This window comes from Rutilus rutilus (genome assembly GCF_951802725.1).
Source record: "Rutilus rutilus genome assembly, chromosome: 1".
In the NCBI taxonomy this organism is placed as follows: domain Eukaryota; kingdom Metazoa; phylum Chordata; class Actinopteri; order Cypriniformes; family Leuciscidae; genus Rutilus; species Rutilus rutilus.
Genome location: NC_140209.1, coordinates 10,969,966 through 10,993,548, shown reverse-complemented (window position 1 = coordinate 10,993,548; position 23,583 = coordinate 10,969,966). Strand labels below are relative to the sequence as shown.

Genomic DNA, 23,583 nt, shown 5'->3' with positions numbered 1-23,583 from the left:
ACAACATGTTTATTAGATCCCATACCAACTAAACTACTGAAAGAAGTGTTACCTATAGTGGAAGAGCCCCTCCTCAATATTATTAACTCATAGTTAACTGAAACTGCGCTCGTTAAAATCACAAATGATTTACTCTTAGCTTCTGACCAAGGCTGTATCTCAATACTAGTTTTACTTGATCTTAGTGCTGCGTTCGATACTATAGATCACACAATACTCTTAGATCGACTACAAAATTATACTGGTGTTCAAGGACAAGCATTAAGCTGGTTCAGATCATACCTATCTGACCGATACCATTTTGTCTATTTAAATGGAGAAAAATCAATCATAACTCCAGTAAACTATGGAGTGCCGCAAGGATCTGTGTTAGGCCCTCTATTATTCTCAATATATATGCTGCCACTTGGAAATATTATAAGGAAACATGGAATTAGTTTCCATTGTTATGCTGATGACACTCAAATATATATTTCATCACGGCCAGATGAAAACGCTAAATTATCCAAATTGACAGAGTGTGTTAAAGATATAAAAGATTGGATGACGCGTAATTTTCTTTTATTAAATCCAGACAAGACAGAGGTAATACTTATCAGTTAAAAAAAACCGCCCACAAAACCTCTCACAATACAACTTTAACATAGTAGGATGTCCTGTTACTTTATCCTCTACAGTAAAAGACCTGGGTGTTATACTTGACTGCAACCTGTCTTTTGAAAATCATATTTCATATGTTACAAAAACAGCCTTTTTCCACCTTAGAAACATTGCTAAGCTACGTAATATGCTATCTGTTTCTGATGCAGAAAAGTTAGTTCATGCGTTCATGACCTCGAGACTAGATTATTGTAATGCTTTATTAGCTGGTTGTCCTGCATCCTCAATAAACAAGCTACAGTTAGTCCAAAATGCCACCGCTAGAGTTCTTACTAGATCAAGAAAATTTGACCATATAACACCAATTTTATCATCACTGCATTGGTTACCTATAAAGTCCCGTATTAACTACAAGGTATTGCTACTGACTTATAAAGCCCTAAATGGCTTAGCTCCAGTTTATTTAACGGATCTTCTATCGCCCTATAATCCATCGCGCTCTTTAAGATCACTAAATTCTAGGCTTTTGGTCATACCTAGGATATCCAGATCAACCAAAGGAGGGAGAGCATTTTCACATTTAGCTCCAAAACTCTGGAATAGCCTTCCTGATACTGTTCGTTGCTCAGACTCGCTCTCCCAGTTTAAAACTAGATTAAAGACGCATCTCTTCAGCCAGGCATTCATATAATATTTTTAATCTTACAGTTAAATCCGGTCTCTACTTCATAAACGCCAGAGGAGAACTAACCCCCGACTGAGCCTGGGTTCTCCCAAGTTTTTTTTTTTCTCCATTAGGTCACCTGATGGAGTTTTTTGGTTCCTTGCCACTGTTGCCTTTGGCTTGCTCAGTTGGGGATATTTGGGGATACTTAATTTAATTAATCAATCAACAATACTATTGATCAGCATTACCAAACGTGGACGTTTTACACTAGAAGCAAACACTGATGTACTATTTTATTTAATACTGTGAAGCTGCTTTGATACTATCTGTATTGTGAAAAGCGCTATATAAATAAAGTTGACTTGACTTGACATGTGTCTTGTCATTGGTTAATTGTCTGTTCATTGTTCACAAGTGTCTTGTCATTAGTCTGTGTATTTAAGCCCTCATGTTTGCCATGTGTCTTGGTCAAGTATTGTTTCCTGTATTCACTGTTTGTGAATCATTTTCATGTTCATGTTTTTGAGTTCATGCCACATCATGCTTTTGTTTTATGTTTTGATTTTGTTATTGAAATAAAGCTGCACTTGGGTTATCTTTACAACTTGCCTCCAGTGGATCACTTTACATATGAAGAAACTTTTGAGCACAATATGACCATATGGGGGAATGTAACTTTGTAGGCTAAAGTAACTTTGCTTTTCATTTGTTATTTAAAGCTCACTTGAAGTTCTTCGACACCACATGAAAACACTACTAGCCTAACTGAAAAAGTTTAAACATTATTAAAAACAAGTGAACAGTCCATAAAAAAATACAAATACACAAATTACAAGCAAAGTTACTAAACAAAGTTACTAAACAAAGCTACAAAGTCTAACAGTAGTGTTCAGGTACAGAAATTAAGTATAGTTTCATCTTTGGTAAAGCTGTATTTTGTTGTTTTATTAATATTAATAACAGAGACAACAGTAGGAATATTAGGTGTCTGCTGTCACTTTAAGACAGAATGCACGGACCGGAAAAAATATGACATAACCGAGAGAATATTTGCCGAGACGGGCATTTAGACAAGTTTTTAACATAATTTTGTGTGCATGTGTCAATTCTGTGTCCAAGTGCTGTCTGAAACACATCTCTCTCCGTCTCTCTCTCTCTGTGTGCGCTTCGGGTGAAGATAACATGTGAGTCCCAATTTTCGTCTCTACGTCTGCTTTTCAAAATGGGTGCCACTTTATATTAAAGCAACAACATGGAACTTTTCTTCTGCGGTCGCCCTACAGGTTGGAAGCGGAATTGTCCATTACCGCTGTCGTAAAATGATTTACGGTTACTATATATGAAGCATGCAGGTTTTTTCATATGGGCAATGATAATATTATTAATCTTCCTCCTTTCATAATTTATACATATTTAGTAGACTAAACATTTTAACTCAAACATTTGCGATTTGCATGTCGATTGCAATGCTCAAATCTGAACGAGAATGATAGCGATAGCATCCTAACCATCTAAAACTAGCATGTTAGTGTTTACTAGCTACCAGATTGATAATTCGCTCATCTACTAGCTGATTCATGAAGATAAATGGAGGACCAGATAGTTTCCGTAACGTAGCCAGGCAGACAACAGATTAGAAAAACTAAAGATAGTATGCAAGCAATTTACAGTTACTTACTAGTTCAACAGCATGACGGCCAAGTCAGCATCGGTCTGGTCACACTCCTCCTCCATAAGCTCACGCCAGCGAGCAAACGCTCGACCAATATTGATCCTCGTCCTGCCTTTCAGTTTATCACTCTCCCTTTTCCTCTTCCGACTCTACTCCGACAAAACCTTGGACTTCGCTGCTGCTTCAGCCATGACGAAAACAGACGCACGAAAACAAACGCGCTGGTTGGCCTGTCACAGCCGAATTTGAGGAAGTGGTGGGCGAAGTGACGTATGCCGTAAAGCAGTCGAATTTTGTAGTTCTTCTTGTGCTTTGGTTACTACCCGCACCGCGAAGTTACATAGTGCCAGTAAAAGCGATACAGACCCCGTCAGGCTCTGGCAGACGTCTCATTCAACCTATTGTAAGTCGATGTACCATCACAAGGGTCTTGGAAATATATTATGAAGGTTGAAAAACTACATGTTGTTACTTTAAGTGGCGTTAAGTACTATGTACTTACCAGGGTATCCGCGGGGTCTTGAAAAGTATTAAAAGGTGATAAATCAATTTTGGGAAAATTAAGACCCTTAAAAAGTATTAAAAAAGTCTTATCAAGGCTTTATAAAGTCTTAAATTTTTAAAGTATTTTTTCTGAATTAGCTGTCCAACAGTTTGAGTCCCAAAAACATCGTAAAAGTCATTTTTAGTCATTTTTATAAAAAAAAACGAACAAGTACATAAAAAACTAGGCTGTTGTGGGTGCGTTCGTAAATTGCCTCTGAGAGCACCAGAGCGGGCAGGCTGGCGGAAGTTTAAAAGCTCAAAGTACGCTCTGGCGTTCCCAGTGCGTATTACAACCTATTTTTTACAGTCTATGATTACAACGCACCGAAATGTTTGGGGCATGAACATGGGGAAGTGCAAATTTGCAGCGTCCTGGCTGGAAATGCCGGACTTCAAAGAGTGGCTGCAGCCAGTCGAGGGGAATGTCAGGGAGGCATATTGTACATTATGCAAGAAAAAAATAAGTATTGTGTCAATGGGCATTTATGTAATGTCGTTAAAGTCCCACATGTGTTGTGCTAGCCACAAAGCCGCTGCTAGCCGCAGCTTCTGTGGTAATCGCGTTGCACCACCACAACCTAGTGCCATCGTCGTTACACCACCGGCAGTCGCACCTGAAGCTACAACTACGACCCGGGCTATCTCTGCTTCCTCATCTTCTGCAGCCGACATCAGAGTGGCTCTGGGCGGCACAGCAACACTGCGTCTCCACACAGCAGAGAAACACCATTCACTGAACTCAAACGAAAACGTGGCTGAAGTTTTCAAGGCTATGTTTCCAGATTCGGATATAGCAAAATCGTTCGCTTGTGGCAAGGACAAAACTGGATACATCATACGATTCGGGTTAGCACCACACTTCAAGCAGGAGCTCATCAACACCATCAACAAGGCTGGCCAGTTTGTTTTAATGTTTAACGAGTCGCTCAACCAGTCAACAAAAACGAAACAGCTTGATGTCCACATTCGATTCTGGGAAGATGACCATGTCCAATCTAGGTACCTCCTGCTTAGTACTATATATTATATATACTCTATATTTATTTATTTCATTTTCAACCTGTTATGTGTGTGTTTTGAGGGGTGTCATATTAATAAAGATATGTTCTGGCTAGGTACCTTGGCTCTCAATTCTTGGGACACGGAAAAGCTGTCGACCTGTTGCATCACATCAAAGTAAGTTAACTTACTAGCATTTCATCTTCAATTTTTGATACTTATGGACAATCGTGTGGCTAAAGTGTAGATTAATAGATGAGACTGGGATGTGGCAAGTGACTAAAAACAGGTTGATGGGGTTGGGGAGGAGGAGCCATGGATGATAAAGAGGTTGGTTGTCTGTCAGAAAGTATAAACATGTATAAATGTGACACACAGTGGTGTGATAAAGGTTACTGTTGTGTAGATCTGAGATTTGTGTGTGTTTGCATGCTTGCATGGACGTGTGTGTGCGTGTGCATGCGTACATGTATTTGATTATGCGTGTGTCAGTCCCTCCAGTTTTTCACGATTCCGCGATCGCTGAATACAACGCAAAATCAACAAAATGTCGCATTTTTTTGCGATCCTGCATAATTCCTAATTTAACCGCAAAATAATCACAAAAATGAAAAAGACCTCACAAAACATTAAATTATAATCACCCAATTGAAATATCTCTAGTTTAAAGTTTCAGTGCATTTTTACGTGGATACAGATGTTGCAGGAAAAGGGGAAACTCCTTTTCCTCGATTTACTGAAGTCTATAATGTAAACGCATTTTGCAGTTGCACAGTGAGTGTCTGGCTCAGTCATTGGCTGTGCTGCGGCAACTGCACATCCAATGGCGCGGGCGCCTCTGACGTGTGCGCCAATGAGCTAGCATCACGCCATTACACATCAGAGGCCTTAACCTATATTATTCTTTTACCGTCTATGATATTAGTCCCCGAAAACTGCCATTTTAGCAAGTTTAATGACTGAAGCGACAACTTGCCAGGTTACTATAGTGCGGCCAGCTACGCAATACTCGTTCCCTAGTCTCAGGGAACTGAGGTTACGATAGTAACCGAGTAGTTCCCTTTCGAACTGTCACTTCGTATTGCGTTGCTATACGCAGTGGGGACGCCATGCAAAACGCCGCACTATAAGTAACTGGTTGCCTTCTGTGAAATTTTTTCACAAATTTCTGGAAATTACCACCACAAAATCAGTGGTTTTGATCGCAAAAATCACACAAAAAAATCATGAAATCCTGGAGGGACTGGTGTGTGTGGTTGCCATGGGTTCTTTAAATTGTCTGAAGTTGGTTCAGAGTGAAGAGTGAAGTTGGTTGACCAGACTAGCAGTTCAGTTTAGCTTGAATGGCTTGAAAGTAATTGGAGCACATTACCTGGATGTACAGTGAAGAACATTCACTCATGTTTGTTAGTACCACTTGTTTGTTTCACTTATAAAAACATATTGGTGTGCTAATATTGTATTTTTTGCTCCAGGAATTTGCACACCAAAAACATTGTTTCTTATAACCATTTTACATATAATATGAGTGAAAATCAGGCTAATACCTTACTGAATGTCAGTGTATTCAAAAATAAACATACAAGGAATATTGCCATTAATATACTTGCTGTTGTGCTTATTCTCAGGAATGTGTTGCAAAACTAAATATGAGGCAGCGTCTCTCCATCCGTATGGACGGCCCAAATGTCAACTTGAAGCTTGCAGACCTCCTCCAGAATGAGCATGCTGAGCTGTATGGTGCTCATCTGGTTAATGTTGGAAGCTGTGGGCTTCACACCCTCCACAATGCACTGAAGGCAGGCTTTACCATGTGGCAGATGGACAAGCTCCTTCGAGCACTCCACTACCTCTTTCATAATGTTCCAGCAAGGAGGGAAGATTTTACTACCTTGACTGGGTCCACCACCTTTCCGCTACCATTCTGTGGTCACAGGTGGGTTGAGAGTTGTTTGCCATACACATTGCAAAAGGATTTGGCCCAAAATGTCTGTGTTTTTATTTTGCAACAATAACGTGAAATGAAATTAGAGTGAGCAGACATTGTCCATTTTTGCATAGGTGGATTGAAAATGTCCCCGTGGCAGAGAGGGCAGTTCAAGTGTGGCCAATGGTCATGATGTACGTAGATGCTGTTAAGCAGAAGAAGCTTCCAAACCCCACACTGTAAAAAAAAAAAAGTTGACTTAACTTAAAATTTCGAGGCAACTTGCTGCATGGCTTTTTTGAGTTTACTCAACTTTTAAATCAAGTAGTTCACTTAACTCAATTCACCAAGTAAAGTCACATTTCTCCCAACTTAAGATCTTTTGTGCAGCTGATTGAGTTTTTGTAGTTAAAAAAACTTTAAAAATTCAAAAATTTCAACTTTTAATGTTATGTTAACTTAACTTAATAAAGTATGTTAAGTGGACTAAAAATGTGTTTTTAAACATTACAGGTTTAAAAAAATAAAACTACTACATTCTTGAAATTTTGTTGGAAGTTTTATTTCATAACAGCAAAAAACAATGTTCAACAGCTATACTTATTCTTAAAGTAATAAAACAAAATGCAGAAAAAACACTTTTTCTTTATCATTCAAAGTGTTATCACATTGACACGTTCTATGCGTAACATTTAAAATTGTTAATATGAAACACAAATGAGCAATGTAAGTGCAAGTTAAAGCAGCACGCTGACTTTTTGGGACTTTAGCTTATTTACTGTTTCCCCAGAGTTAGATAAGTCCATACACACCCTTTTCATCTCTGTGCATGCCGTAACTCTGTCTGACACACCCACCACTAGCCTAGCTTAGCACACAGACTGGAGGTAAATGATTCAAACTAGCATACCAATCCCAAATAAGTGACAAAATAACACCAACATTTTCCTATTTACATGTTAAGATTTGTATAGTTACAGCTAGTATAAATAACAAGGTCTTTTTTTTTTTGTCACATATTGGGAGCAGTATGCTAGCTGGATCCATTTGCCTCCAGTCTTTGTGCTAAGCTAGGCTGGCAGTGGGATCTTCAGACAGAGTTACAGCACACACAGAGATGAGAAGGGTATGTATGGACTTATTTAACTCTGGGGTATACTGTGAATAAGCTAATGGCCTAAAAAGTTGGCGTGTGCCTTCAACGTTTGGGCTTAAATTGCTGAAACAGTGGCACAATGTTTTTCACAACCTCAAGTTTACAGTTTAAAAACAAGTCACAGTAAAATCTTAGTTTTGAGGTACTAGCAGAACAATGAGAGCTCATCTCCATGAACACCTTCAATAACCTCAAAAGAGTATTTCAGTTTCTCTGGGTACTCAAAATCAACGGCAAACAGAAAGCCGAAAAAGTATATGCAGGTGCAGGTTAACGTTTGGCCTTAAAGTGCTGAAAGAGTGGCACAATGTTTATCACAATCAAGTTTACAGTAAAAAACAAAACAAAAACAAAATGCAAGCACATTTCAAAAAATACAAAAAAACTATGTACTTGCATCTTAAATGCTTAAGATAAATGCAACATCACAGTAATAGCTTATTTTTTAGGGACATTACCCTAGGAGAACAATGAGTGCTGCCCATCTCCATGAACACCTTCTCAATAACCTCGAAAGTGTATTTTAGTTGCTTCGGGTACTCAAAATCCAAGGCAAACAGAAGGCCGAAGAGGTAAGCAAGTGCAGACTGCAAATCTGCAGCATCTTTCAGTACAATTACCTCCTCCAACACAACAGAAAATTTGATGACACTGGGCAGTGTGCTGGGGCAGGCATCATCTTCAATTACAATAAGGATTCCCACCTTCATCCCTCTGGTCTGTCTGTCCTCTGGAGTCTTGTCCTGGTGATAATAATAATAATAAAAAAAGAATAAATCAGTATCACTTGACACCAACAACAACAACAACAAAAAAAAAGGAACTATTAAGTAATTGATGTGCTCTAAATTTTGCAATCCCACCTGCAGAATCTGCAAGATGTTAATAATTTTATAAAGTACATAAATACACAAAATACAATTGGCTATTTTTCAATTTAGTACTGCCCTGAATAAGCTACATCACAAAAAAGCAATTATAATAACCAAGATGGTATATTTTCAGTTTCATTAAAATTCAAAATATTAGAGATTAACAAATTGCATACAAAATCAATGACTGAATCATGGTGTATTTGCAAAAATATACTTTAAATCAATAACTAATGAATAATCAAAATCTGTTTGTTGTTAAAGGAGAACTTCAGTCAATTTTAACATTGAGATAATTTTACAGTACATAGAACAGTGTACACTGTTGGGTACTGTCGAACAGTCGACCGAAAACAGGATGTAAACACGATGTGTGCTGGCTGAATTAACATCACTTTTATTCATATCTTTTACATCTAATGCAGTCAGTCATATTCACCGTACTCCCTCTTGAAGGAATCACTCATAATGGCTGGGCACTTGAAATGTCATATCAAGGATGTTAAGAGGCTAAAAGCAGGTTTAAAACTAGTCCCATTTAAGTCAACAGGGTGCAAATTTTAAAAAGAGGATAACACGTGTAGGCAACACTGATTTTTGACGTTGTATACTCCAAATTGACAAAAAAAAAAAAAAAAAAAAAAAATCTCCATGTTAAATTTAATTGGAGTTCTGCTTTAAAGAGGTTGTTCAGAGTAATTTCAACCTAGAGTCCTTTGCACTATGACCATGAGTCAAACACCCACCTGGGAAGGGGGGGGGGGGGGGGGGGTGGGGGGGTTTGGCTCAAGGTCATGGTGCAAAGGACCCTAAGGTTGAAATTACTCAGAACCATCCCTTTAACACAAAAATTCCCATTACCATGGCAAGATGATGTATAAGTAATGAAACATGACTCACCTGGCATGTTCTAAAAAGTGCTGAAGAGTCTTCTCTGAGAAACACTGGGAGACCTTCCAGGACGGTTTGCCTTCTATGAGACACAATATTTGTGGTCTAAAAAAAAAAAAGGGTACAAAACAACAACAAAAATATTGTAATGCACTGTTATTAATTTAATTTTGTTATGAGTTTGCATGTATTTTTTAAGTCACAGAGCCTCTGCTAACGAGCCCATGAATCAAAATAGATGGCTTTAATAGGAAATCAGTATTGTATGCAGTAAGTTCAGAACCAAAATCTAATCAGCTAGTGAACACTTGACATACATTGTCATAATTCTTCAAAAATATCTTCTGAAAATAAAATATCAAATGGCTCTTATAAATCGTTTTTTAAAAACATCTATCTATTGGTAAATTTAACAAGTTACCTGCTGATCAAGCTTGTTGAGAAGATCTTCCATTTCGTTTCCAAATGCCCCCTTTCTTGCTCTGTACAACTTGAGGAGTTGTGGAGTGTGCTGGTGTATTGCTGATCTGAAAGTATCGAGGAGGTCCACACTGGTAATGCGTTTGAATTCATTACATAACTGTTGATAGAAATAAAACAGGTCTTGGTTGTAACATTGACTAACTGGCTTCAAATGGCTTACAACAGACATTTACAAGCAACAGAACAATAAAATGCATTAAAGATCATCTACACCCAAATAATTTCACTTCAACCATCTTCATTTTACCTCATTTGGAAGAAACAGGGCAGGCCATCGTTCCAGCACTTCAGATTTTATGTGCATATATCTGTTAATATCAAATCAAAATCAACTCCATAAAATGATACTTACTTTAAATGAGCCGTTAACTTAGCAGTCTTGTCGATTCCGATGAGTAGAAACACGTGAGAATGCCTAGCCAGGCAAAGGGCACAAGGACAAAATGTGCAGATTTTCACTGACTTTGAGTTGTCTGAAATGGGAAATTTATATTAGCCCACGGCAACGCGTGTGTGAATAACATTAGCCTATAAATTCAAGATAAAGAGTCGACTTTAAAATATTTCTTTGGTGTCACGTTATTGCAAAAAATCCCAAAATAAATAAAGTTAGTTTAAAATAAGTGGCGATTTCGAACTTCTTAACTCAAAACGATTACCTCAGATTCTATTATAAACATTTTACATGCTGAATGCTGAAGTTAGGAGACTTGTTTAACAGTTAAGTTAATCTTGCTCGTAGAAAAAAAAAAAATCATACCATGCATACGTTAACAGGGCTTTGCGATCAATAATACATACTAATTTTACAAACAACTTCAAAATAATGCATATATTCTACTTATTACTTACATAAAACGATGACTTTGAGAAGAAACACGTTGGATGCAAGTAAATCCGTAGGTCTCGCACGCTGATGGTCAAAATGGCTCCTTCGTCTTTCCACTGTTCGATGTTCGCGCGCTTCACTGCACATGCGCCAACTTCGTGGTCGTTACAGTGCGCATGCTCCAACTTCCAACCCAACTTGTATGCTTGTTAACTCGCATTTACAAATCGAATTTACAACTAATACTATGTTGGTTCAACGATTGTTGAACCAACGACTTTTCACTAGTTAAGCCAACATTTTTGCATTTAATTGTCCAGTTAACTTAAATATAATAATTAGTCTAACTTTTTGTGAGTTGGATTTTTTACAGTGCAGTACTGCCTCTTACGACACCATTGAGGCAGCACAAGCGGATCCCCTCATGATTGCCAAGCTCCAGTTCTTCCTGGCAATATCCACGACCTTTAGCCTCTTCCTGACCAACTATCAAACTGATGAGCCAGTTCTGCCCTTCTTTGCCAAAGATTTGAGTGAGCTGCTGAAGGTAATCATTACAATAGGGCCTAATTCAACTATCTACCCGTGGATGTGTAGTGGTCCACAACTCTGTAAAATCAATGCAACGTGTGCAGTTTTACATAGATTGTTATATAGAACTCACTTGAGATAAAACCTGGATGCCAACAAACACAGTAGGCTAGTAGGATGGTTCTGTCACTGATTACTTATATCCTTTTAAGAGTCTCCTGCGGCGGTTTGTAAATCAAGAGCTCCTGCAAGATGCCACTTCCCTGAGGCTGACCAAAATTGACGTTGCTGATGAAGTGAATAGGGTATCCTACAAGAATGTTGACATAGGACTGGGTGCTGAATCTGCCATCAAGGTAATTTTGATATCGACTATTTTCTTTTCTGGGATGGATTTTTGTTCTCTGTACACCAATGCAACTAGTGAAATTTTTAAATTTTATTCTGCTGTTTGTATTATTATTATTATTATTATTATTATTGCCGGCATGGAGAAACTTATTTTTAGACGATTAAGTTTACCTTCTTCATCATTTACATTCTATGTTTATAGTCTATGTTGCTTATTTGTCAGGCACTTCAGAGCAAGCCAGGAAGCAGGGGAGGTGAGCTTTTAGTTCTCACCTTCAGGAAAGAGTGCATGCAGGGCCTGGTTAAGATTGTTCAGAAAGTGCAGGTGAAAAGCCACCTGAAAATTCCAGTGGTCAGGGCCATTGGATGTCTGGACCCCAGAATCATGCACAGCGATGCAGAAGGGTCCCTCACAAAGATTAAGACTGTAGTACAAACAATGCTGCAGGACAAGAAGTTGGCAGGAGGCATCTCTGCTGGTAGGAAAAACTTAGGGAGAGAAGAAGTTACTGTTGTGTTAGTGTGAAAGTGTCTAAGAATTTTTTCAACACAGAAGATATCTACAGTACACTGCTTACCTTTTATGTGTACAGACGCTGTGCTGTGTATTTGTCCAATGAAAGATTAATAAAATGACTTGAATTATATTTTACCTATTTTTATTTTTTCTTATTCCAGGTGATGTAATCATACAACAGTTCCAGAGCTTTCTCTCTCTTGAGGCGAGAGATGAGAGATTCTCCTCCTTCCAGCCACTGAAGGAGCGACTTGATGTCTTCCTGCATTCAGCCCTCAGCAAGTCTTATCCAGAGCTATATAAGTTTTCTCAGAGCCTTCTACTTCTGTCCCACAGACAAGCCACGGTGGAAAGAGGGTTTTCCATCAACAAGGAGGTTGAAACATGCAACATCCTTGAAAAGTCGATGGAAGCTTTGAGGCTGATATGTGACAAGATCAGTGTATGTGGGGGTGTTTTGAAGGTACCTCTCACAAAGGAGCTCATGGCTTCAGTAGCCTGTGCAAGGTCAAGGTACAGGAGTTACCTGGAAGATGAACGGAAGAAGAAACAAAGTTCCACACAGGACCTCAAAAGAAAAGCAGTGCAAGAGGAGATAGAAGACCTGAAACGGAAACGAACGGTTCTGACAGAGGTGTGCGACTCCCTCCAAACAGATGCTGATAAGTTAGCCGAGCAGGCAGAGGGGAAATCTGGGACATTAATGGCACAACTGATCACGAAGTCCAACATCCTCAGAAGACGTAGTAAAGAAAAACGGAACGAATTGGTCCAAACTGAGAAGCTGCTGGGAACAAAATCAGAAGAACTGAGGCACATGTCAGCATGATTGTTGTTAAGGGTGGAGCAAAGTTTTGCTTTTGTTTTTTTAATAAACTTTGCTTTCATTTACTATCCCAGCCTATTTGATTTTTTTTTTTTGTATCAGAGTGGTCTATAGTCTTTATCACAAACTAAAACTGTTAAGTTAAAAGTATCACTCATGTAAATGGTTACAGCTTGAAGTGGCAGTGAGGTATTAAAAAATATTGAGAAGGTCTTGAAAAAGTCTTGAAAAGGTATTAAAATTAACTTCAAGATTCCTGCATATACCCTGCTTACATCAAAAAAATAAGTACAATGTACTTATTGTGTTCATGTTGTATTGTAAAACACTTTTGCTGCTATTGAGGTGTGATACAGGTAAGGTTAAGACAGGTGTGGTAGATTGGGTAGGTTTAAGGGTGAGTTAAGGTGTAAGGGAAGGGTAAACTGTGTAATTAAAAATGTAATTACATAAATTAATTACAGCTGTAATTACATGCAGGAATTTTTTAAATGTAAGTACAATGTAAAAACATGTAGTTACACAATAAGTACATTGTATCAAATTATTAATTTCAAAGTAAGTACATAGTACTTAAAGTCACTTAATATAAAGTGGGACCAATTTAGCAGTTTATCCGCGAATCACATGTGTGCCGATCCGTAGGCCAGCTGGTCTGTATGGATCAACTGCGATCCGTTGCACCCCTAATGTATAGGCAATTCATCTCCCCAAATTACACAGTAAAAATCTGACCCTGTCAAAAAAGGTGTAGTGCTTTCTGCAGTTGGGTCGGGTCATGTTCACACCTTAAACAACCATACCAGAGTTCGTTTGGATCCGGACCGAGACCACCTCTTCAGCCGGTACGGTTGTTCGGTCCGCACCCGAGTGCGATTGCTGTATTCACACCTGCCCAAAAGATCCGCACCAATGGGTGAAACAAACTTGAGTTCAATTCAATCGAACCAAACAAGACAGTTGTGAATACACCCTTATAAAAAGGCATAAAAATGATTGTAATATGTATAGCAGTTGTCTACTTTGTTACATCATGGTTGACATTTAAGTCCTTTCACTTCATATCTTTCTTGGAATTGTTTTGATACATTGAAAATGAAATGTCTATTTCTCTTTAATGTCAGACCTGATGGAAGAGAGCGAGGAGAGTGAAGAACTGAGTGAAGTGAAGGAGGAACATCATGTCAAACCTGTAGAAAAACTTTTGACAAGAAATAAAATTTTAAAGAAAAGAAGAGACAAGAAATCTTTCACCTGCACTCAGTGTGGAAAGAGTTTCACACGCAAACATAGTCTTGAGTGTCACATGAGGATCCACACTGGAGAGAAGCCGTTCACATGTGATCAATGTGGGAAGAGTTTCACACAATCAGGACACCTTAAAGAACACATGAAAATCCACACTGGAGAAAAGCCGTTCACATGTGATCAATGCGGAAAGAGTTTCCCACATAAACATACTCTTAATGTTCACATGAGGATCCACACCGGAGAGAAGCCGTTCTCATGTGATCAATGCGGCAAAACATTTTCTATTTCATCAGCCCTGAAGACACACCTGACAGTTCATATGAAGGAGAAGCCACATTCATGTTCTGTGTGTGGAAAGAGTTTTTCACTCCTGCTATATTTACAAAGACATCAGAAAAGACATATTGGTGTGAGAGAGTACATGTGCTTTGAGTGTGAGAAGACTTTTACTACAGCGAACAGTTTGAAACTGCACCAGAGAATTCACACTGGAGAAAAACCTTACAAGTGTTCACACTGTGACAAGAGATTCAGTCGATCAAGAAGTCTGAAAACACATGAGAGGATCCACACTGGAGAAAAACCTTACAAGTGTTCACACTGTGACAAGAGATTCAATCTGTCAGAAAGTCAGAAAAAACATGAGAGGATCCACACTGGAGAAAAACCTTACAAGTGTTCACACTGTGACAAGAGATTCAGTCAGTCAGGACATCTGAAAAGACATGAGAGGATCCACACTGGAGAGAAACCTTACAAGTGTTCACACTGTGACAAGAGATTCAGTCAGTCAGCAGATCTGAAAAAACATGAGATGATCCACACTGGAGAGAAGCCGCACACGTGTGATCAGTGCGGAAAGAGTTTCTCTGATAAAAGTCACCTGAGGCGACACATGAAGATCCATGCAGTGGAGAAACCACATCACTGCAGTCTGAGATCACGGTGAGTAGTTCATCTTTATGTGCTGAGAAACAAAATTTGAAATCTTGAAGTTAGTTTGGCTTGTGTGCTTTTCCTGCTGTAGCTCACCACTGTGAACTTTATTTTTCTTATGCATTTAGTCCATAGATATTGGCACGATTGGTATATGTTTTCACACAGTGGCCCTCATTTACAAAACGAGCGTACAACCGAAAATTGGCATTTATCAATATGGATGTGAGCAGTGGCTATGTTCAAATCTCACATCAGGTCTCACATCGATGCCGCTTTTGGAAGTCCCTGCGTGATTGTGTCTGAAGCACATGTGTCAATTAGTCCAGTGGCGAGAGTGAACGTCACGGGCGGGTGACGTCATGACCAGGAAAGGATAAAAGCACATCCAGTCAGGGGCGGAGCTACGTGGTGGCCAGGGGGGGCCACGGCCACCACTGGTCAAGGCTCAGCCCCCCCTGCCGGCCCCCCCAAACTCACGGCCCCACCCCCAGTCTGAGGAGGGGGAAAATAAATGTAATTTAAAGAAAAAAAAACTCCTGAGTTTAAATAAATACTCATAAATAAATACTCGACCCCCGCCGAGTGAACAGGAGGGCGCGAGGGGCGGATTCGCTTTCTGTACGCAAGAAAGCTCATATGCCGCCAGAGCCGGGATTCGAACACGAGTCTCTGGCGCGAAAAAGCTTAGATTTCACCACTGAGCCACAGGGGAAGATTCATCATTTCACCGTTAGAGTGAGTATAGAAGAGAGCGTCATATTTTGTGTCGGCGTTTGTTTGTAGGTGTGCATGCTTTGTTTATAACAGACTAAAACACTCTATTTCCACCTTTCGCCGATGAGTGACGCAGATTTGAAAACTCACTCAGCAAACAAACAAAAAGACAATTATGAAAAATAAATTGAATATTGCACTTAAAATGCCATGGTTTACATAAATAAATTATCGCCTAAAAATGACAATTCATATTGTGTCTTTCTGTCATTTGCACTAAAAAATCCCCGTCTCATGTTAAGGTCCCTAACCCCTCACATAATCATGACACATCGCACTCGCACATTATCTAAGCCAGTGGTTCTCAAAGTGTGGTACCGTGTGGTACTAGGCTCTCTCTAGTGTTAACGTTACGCAGAGGAAACACTGAATTTCGATCTCACCGGTGTGAGTAGAACGTGATCAACTGCTAAATTCAAACTGTGCTTTTTTTTCCCAACTAACGTGATCATTATAAAGGTGATTCAATGCTTTAGCTAACAAATTTGTGAATATTTTGAATAAAAAAATAAATAAAAGCAGATCATCAGTATGTATTGAGTGGTTGTGGTTGATTGTGGTCGTGTGACGACACGTCACCATGGAAACAAAGTGATACGATCTATAACGGTCGCCTTGAAAAGCTTACGCTTAGGAGCAGCTGATTTTTTTTTTACTTAACTAAGTGTGTGAAAAGGTTAAATTTAAATGAATGTTAGGTGGATTATTAAATTATGAAAAGTTCAAAACTGCTATTGTGGCTTCAATCTGGCAAGAAAAGTTTGGATCAGGAGGAGAATGTTTCAAATACAAGAACTGAAGAGGATGAGAGTGAACCAAGCACTAGTGCTGCTAAAGCGCCGGTGAAGGCAGCAGCAGCAAACGCTACAAAACAGTGAGAAATTATGATGACATTTTATACATTTTAATTTAATCATTAAAAAAATTACCTGTGTAACTGCACACAGTGCAGTGTTGATGTTAAAACTGTGTTGTTACAATGTTTAAAGTGGCTGACAACAATACATATTCTTATTATAAATGAAACTGCCTGTTTTTTTAGCTGTGCATAACTGTAGCTGAATAGTTAGGCCTACTACGCTACTGTATTTTAATATTGATCATTATGGTGGTACTTGGAGAGCCAAATATTTTCTGAGGTGGTAGTCTACTTGGTGTAAAAAGTTTGAGAACCACTGATTTAAGCACCCATCCCAATAACATGGATTATCAATAAGACATTATTAGTGTCCATAAGGAAGTTCAATCCATTGTTTATGGCCTGACGAGCCGCGGGAAAACCGCTACTCTGAGTGAGTTTTAAAATAATAGTTTTTGACAATCAAGTGCCACCCCAAATAAAAGACTGGCCCAAGCTGCCCCCCCCCCCCAGAAATAATGTCCTGGCTACGCCCCTTGCATCCAGTTGGAACCGTGCTAGCTTCTGTGCCTCAGCAAGCGCTCTGTGTCAAACTGGTTCGGTGTGAAAAGATGGTCTGTCAACAGATTCATACATTTTTGCATAGCTTAGAGGCCAATCAGCTTGTGTCGTGTAGGAAACGATGTGATTGCTTACGGATCACATGTCAAGCCTACGTCATCTGGAGTTTCATGACGAAACTAGTGACTTATAACACAAATCATCTTGATGACATTAAAATAGATCATAATCGTGCACAGCAGTTGTTGACCGGATTTTATGAGATAAAAAATGACTGTTGAACTCATCAGTGATCTTGACTTTGAGCTTCACTTTTCATTTCATGTTTGTTTCTCATTTGAAATCTCACTTGATTTAATGTTTCTTTTAGACGTGATGGACGTGAACAAGAAAGGAAAAACAGAAGCCAAAAAATCTGTCTCCTGCCTTCAGTGTAAAAAACACTTCACATGTAATTCAAGTCTGAAGATTCACATGAGAGTTCACACTGGGAAGAAGCGGCTCAGGCTTTTCGCTCTGAAATCACAGAACATCTAGTTTATCTTCCACTTCTACTCTTCCATGCAAATACAACATACACTTTCATGGATCTTTGAAACTGGACGCTTTTCTTCTCTTCTTCTCTTGAGATGATTTGGCTCTTATAAGTCAGTAAAGAGAGAGATCGGTCTCATTCGCTTTCACTGTTACTGATTTGTTTTGTATTTGCTTCAAGTAATAATCGATTAAACTCATTACTCATTTTATCAGCAACTCATTGTTATCGTCCGTTTTTATTTTATGCTCATTCTGCTTGAATCAGTACGGAAGTGTATTGCATTCACTTGAGGAAAAAAATCTACTCTGTTTTTCTGAATTAACGAGTTAATTATCTCAGAATTACAAGATAATTTTTCATGATTTTTTTTTTTGCTATGTTTTTCTGAATTAACGAGTTAATTATCTCAGAATTACGAGATCATTTTTCATGAATAACATTTTTTTGCTCTGTTTTTCTGAATTAATGACTTAATTATCTCAGAATTCTGAGATAATTTTTTCTTGAAATAAAAATATTTGCTCGGTTTTTCTGAATTAATGACTTAATTATCTCAGAATTATGAGATAATTTTTCATAAAAAAATATTTTGTTCTGTTTTTCTGAATTAACGACTTAATTATCTCAGAATTATGAGATAATTTTTCATTTAAAAAAATTGCTCTGTTTTTTTTAATTAATGACTTAATTATCTCATAATTCTGAGATAATTAAGTCGTTAATTCAGAAAAACAGAACAAAATATTTTTTTTATGAAAAATGATCTCATAATTCTGAGATAATTAAGTCATTAACGTCCCTTTGTGTAGTTGTTTGTAGTTTCTGTTTGATTATTGATTTAATTTTCTTAGTAGTTTAGTAATTTTGTATATCTTGTATATCTCTTTGTCAATAAATTGATCTTTATTGCAAACTGTGTCATTCTTGTGTTGATAATCAGAGGCTCTACAAGCTCTCCAGAATCTCACTAAATCCTTCAGATTGATCAGATGATGAACTTCCTAAAATTTATATAATTCTAATTATTTCAACAATCTTCCAAGATTGTTTTTTATTGTCAAGGTGAAATTCCTTGGCTGGTGCCCCGTAATATAGGAAGGAATCATCTGACACTCTCCTTAGGTGATATGTAACCAAAAACTCTCAATATTAATATTTAAGACCATAAACCACTACACTTATACATTATATTTCACTGCACACATGACTGACATTGAATGAGATTGCTGTCTCAGCACAGTTTTACACAATCAGCAAAAAAAGAAAGCAGCTGGAATAAAGAGAAGTGGTGTGTAATCCATGTTGTTGTTGTTTGTGTGTGTGATTATGTTGATGTTTATAGATGTGTTGTCGTTGTGAACAGTATTTGGACAATTTATTATTATTTTTTTTTTTATCAATATTTCTAAGATGTTGTTATTCCTTGGCTTAGTGAGCTTACTCGACATTGCATGACTAGTATTATTGACCCAGTGATTCTCATCATTCCTATTGAAAGTTAGTGTTTTAAATTGATCCAAAAGATAATTCAGTAATGTACTATAGTAAAGTGGTGCTTTTGTTATCACAAATGAGCAATTACACAATTCAATTTTAAACCCTTTATTGAAAAATATTTACAAAATTTTAATAGAAATATTATTTTAAAGAAGCTACATTTTTAAACACATCAAGAAAGCATTCAAATGTTTAAAAGCACACCCCACAGCAGCTATATAAATCCCCTGTATTGCCCATGAGGATCTGGAGAGCGGTCCCGGATTGCCCAGACACAGCAGCTTGGGATAACCACTTTGTGACCAGGACCCAGAGTCCCACACTGCCAAGCCACAAACTGTCTATATGCAGCATGTCTAAATTGCCTGTTGTCTCCACCTTCATCTGGAAGGTCAACTACAGCACGCGGGTCATTCCAGATCCTCCGGGCCAAACGCAATACTCCTGCCTGCAGAATGTATGCCTCCATGTGTGGCAGAGTTGAGATGCAAAGAGGTGGCTCTCTGCATCTCTGGCAGATGCACCATGATAGTTGCCCGGGGACAGGAGGTAATGTTGGAGGAGCAGCAGGTCCCAAATGGCTGAGGACATCAAAGATTAGGCTTGGATCCCGTGCCAAACATTGCTTCAACACTTGTTGTGTCTGTTGTATATCCAATTGTTGAATTTGCTCCTAGTGATAACAGAAAAAAATCTCATTATCCACAAATAAACAGCTAACATTACACTACATAGGCCTATATTATATAAACAAAATTAAATTATGTCCTCTCTGCTGAGGTGCTCGGGAGTTGGACCCACTCGGCGACCTCCGCCCCGTCTCCCACGTGCCCTGCCTGATGCTCCGCGCACACCACGGCTTCCTCTTCTCCCCGCCCGTTGACTCCTCGAAGTCGCTGTGGGTGTGAATTCCTCGTCTGAGCCCATTGACTCAGTGTCAAAACTCTAGCCGCATAACATACAGATAAAATGTCACACACTGTGCTTGCTTAGCAAGTTATTCGCCAGCGTTTTTCAACGCGTTTTTTGTGTTCAAACCCAAGCGATTTTCGCTGACGATGAGCCGAGTGAACATGCAAATTCAATCCCTGACATTAGATGGCGCTTAATGTAAAACAGAAATTCCCCGGTACACAAGGTGGCGCTGCACATCTTTACGCTTCTGAAAATTTACTTCAACAACTGGCTCCCTCGCTGACAAAAGAACAGACACACTACCGTAAACCAACCGACCCAAGTACAGCGTTTGTCCGTGTGTTCACGGTGAGTTCTTTTACATTGTTATTCACTTCAATGAATGTTGTAAAAACATAAGTGAGGCGTTGTTAAAAACTAGTATTTGTCTATTTCTATTTCAGTTTTCTAAGCACTGGGGACTCGTACCGCACTATTGCGTCCAGCTTTCGACTTGGTGTGTCAACTGTGGCTTCGATAGTGAGCGAAACCTGTGATGCATTGTGGCATTGCCTCAGAGATGAACATTTGCCAGTGCCTACTGAAGAGATGTGGAGGAGTACAGCCAGGAGGTTCCATGAACTATATTTCTTGAATGTAAAAAATAAAATAAAAAAAATTCTATCAGGGTAGCCAAGAAGTTGTAGAGCAGCCATAGTTTGTTGGGGTCTGCAGAGTGACCTGATGGTAGGACACCGTCGACTGCTGAGGAAAAAAGCAGAAGAGGCCTGGCCAAACTCAGCATCATGCAACAGCTGATGTGTTTTTATTTTGACTGAAGACTGTACGGCTGGGGACAATCTCCTTAGTGCTGGTATCAAGCCAAGAGCAAACAAGTAATTGTCATCATTTTGTTGCTCTCTTCGTTGCTCTCTGCGCTCCTCTTTCTCTCTTCTGCGTTCCTCTTTCTCACTTTCCCTGGCTTCTTTGGATAAGAGGTACCGGTCCAAGAAGTCTGGTGTGTCTGGCCGTTTTCTTTTGTTTACAGTAGACCTTGTCACAGTTGGGCTAGAGAAGGATGATCCTGGAGACGTGCTTGCTGGTGCTTCTTCACTGTCGCTCACTTCTTTTTGGACTACCACTTGGTCAGCCCCTTCATCCATATTTTCCGGAGAAATATTGCTGTGAACACTGTAAAGACAAATTCAGTTTACATCAGAGTTTTTTACATCAAATTTCAGCAGAGGTTACCTATACACAGAACACAAACTAATATATTGAACTTGAGGTGTGATCGCATGGTGAACAGGGAACATGCAATTATATCATGTTAATCAATGTTTAATGTCAATGCATTATAGTAAAGCACACACAGCTATATTGTAATGTTCTAATGATAATACCTTCGAAATTCAGTTGATGTTGCGAGGAACTCCATGACCTTCATACATTTCCACGGCTTCTTGTTTTTAGCAGCCTGTCCACTTCGGCAATCATCTTCGCGCTTTTTTCTTGTATATGTATCTCGCAGGCTTTTCCATTTCTGTTTTACTACAGCACACAAACGATGGCGATTGTCAAACGTTTGTGGGAAAAATTTGCAAGCCTATGTACACAATTAAAAGACAATTAAGTGAAATGAAACTCACCATCAAGGCCCATTTGCTCTGCAATTACACTCCATAGCAGTTCTCTTTTGTTAATATTTTTGTAGTCGCTGTCGCGTTTGTCATAATGTGCTTTATGTTCCGAAACTAAGGAAACCAGCAGGTCCACATTCATCTTTCCTTGCATCTTCCTCTCTTCCCGGCAGTGTAGACGCTATTTGGCGTATATCTTCTTCGGCGTTACATATGTGTGCTCGGCAAGACAGTTTTGTGTTTGAGCGCCCCCAAGTTGTGTTTTACTGTCACTTTAGAAGCTCCAGACTTGTGAGCAAAAGCGCCAATCTCATTGGTCGGATAGTTTTTGACGTGGCGCGTCAAACCAAAAAAAACTTAAATGACGCTTTTACGCGTGGCGTTTTCCGCGTTGGTGTGCACACTCACATTGGCTTCCTTTGTTTAATCACGAGGCGTTAAACGTCGGTGTGAACAGGCCTTGAGTCAACGTTTTCTAAAAACTCCCTACTGCAGCTTTAACTAGAACATCATTATAGAGTAGCACAACATACACAACAATTAAAATATAGCCTATCTGAGGTTCCTAGAACAATTAATATGCAACATGCCAAGCCTAGTCAAAGTTTAGAGGTAATATTAAATAGTCATTAAAATACAATACAGGATGTGCTCTATCAGCATAATTGCGTAATCAGTGTTGGGTGCAATGCAGTACTAACTAATTAATTAATTACTGTAATTGAATTACTTTTTATTCTAAAAGTAACAAAGAATTACTCTTTAAAAATAGTACAGTAATATTATTACACTGTTGAAGATGTAATTAGTAGCTTTTAGTAGAATAAAGCAGAAGTTATGAGAATACTGTGAAGAAGTGTTTTTATTTCAGTGTTTTTTCTTTAGTAAGGAAATGTCGAACTGCCTCATGGACCTAAACATAATAGTAGCTTTCTACTTTTATCTGGGGTTTCAACAAAAGGAAATTCTACAGGTGCTAATCTACCAACATGCCTTTACTATTTGTCTTGGGACGCTACAGAATATACTGAGCCGGACTTGACTGGATGGAGGTGATCCTCCTCTGCTTATTCTGACTATTTTGTGCTTCACTTGAAAAAGTTCCTTTCACCTTTAGTAACTGGAGTCACTTCAGTTCTATAATAATAACGTAAGTTATGACTATAACTATGGATCTATGAGACCGAACGATGACCGTCACCACGGTCTTACCTTGAATGACGCCATTCCTCCGCCTATCCTCGAGACCTAATATCAACAATGTCAGGTGACTGACCTTAGGGGTTGGCTATATAACATCCAGGTGAACCAACCACTTCCTCTTGCCTGGAACGCCCAGCTCGTCCCGAGTGACAAGGGATGGTGACGGTCATCGTTCGGTCTCATAGATCCATAGTTATAGTCATAACTTACGATCTATTTCGACCTCACTCAGACCGTCACCACGGTCTTACCTTGGATGACTTATACCACCAGGGTCACGAGGGACTAGTATATTTTCCCTCCCCTGTTTACTTAGCGACAGATAAAACAGCAGACCCCAAAGAATTTGGATTTGCAACATTAATTCTATAAAATCTCGTAAACGTGCATGGGCTGCTCCAAGAGGCTGCAGCACAGATGTCTGAGAGCGCTACCCCCTTCAGTGCTGCCCAGGAAGTTGCCATGCTCCTGGTAGAGTGAGCAACCAGATCACCAGGGATAGGTAGATTTTGGTTGACATAAGCTTGTGAAATTGTATCCACTATCCAATGAGATAATCG

The 23,583-nt window shown here is 38.9% G+C and overlaps 2 protein-coding genes across 2 annotated transcripts in view; both read left to right on the top strand.

Moving 5' to 3' along the window:
• The window catches only part of LOC311287301 (GTPase IMAP family member 8-like), a 446,844-nt gene that overhangs the window by 6,127 nt on the left and 417,134 nt on the right, over window positions 1-23,583 (top strand). The gene's annotated exons all lie outside the window — the stretch shown is intronic.
• LOC311287649 (uncharacterized protein) lies at window positions 1,340-13,424 on the top strand. The gene is made up of 6 exons (XM_084404629.1): window positions 1,340-4,661; window positions 6,113-6,420; window positions 6,546-6,650; window positions 11,021-11,189; window positions 11,386-11,529; window positions 12,203-13,424. The coding sequence occupies exons 2-6, from the start codon at window positions 6,134-6,136 to the stop codon at window positions 12,209-12,211; spliced, it is 714 nt and encodes a 237-aa protein (XP_084260755.1). The 5' UTR covers window positions 1,340-4,661; window positions 6,113-6,133; the 3' UTR covers window positions 12,212-13,424.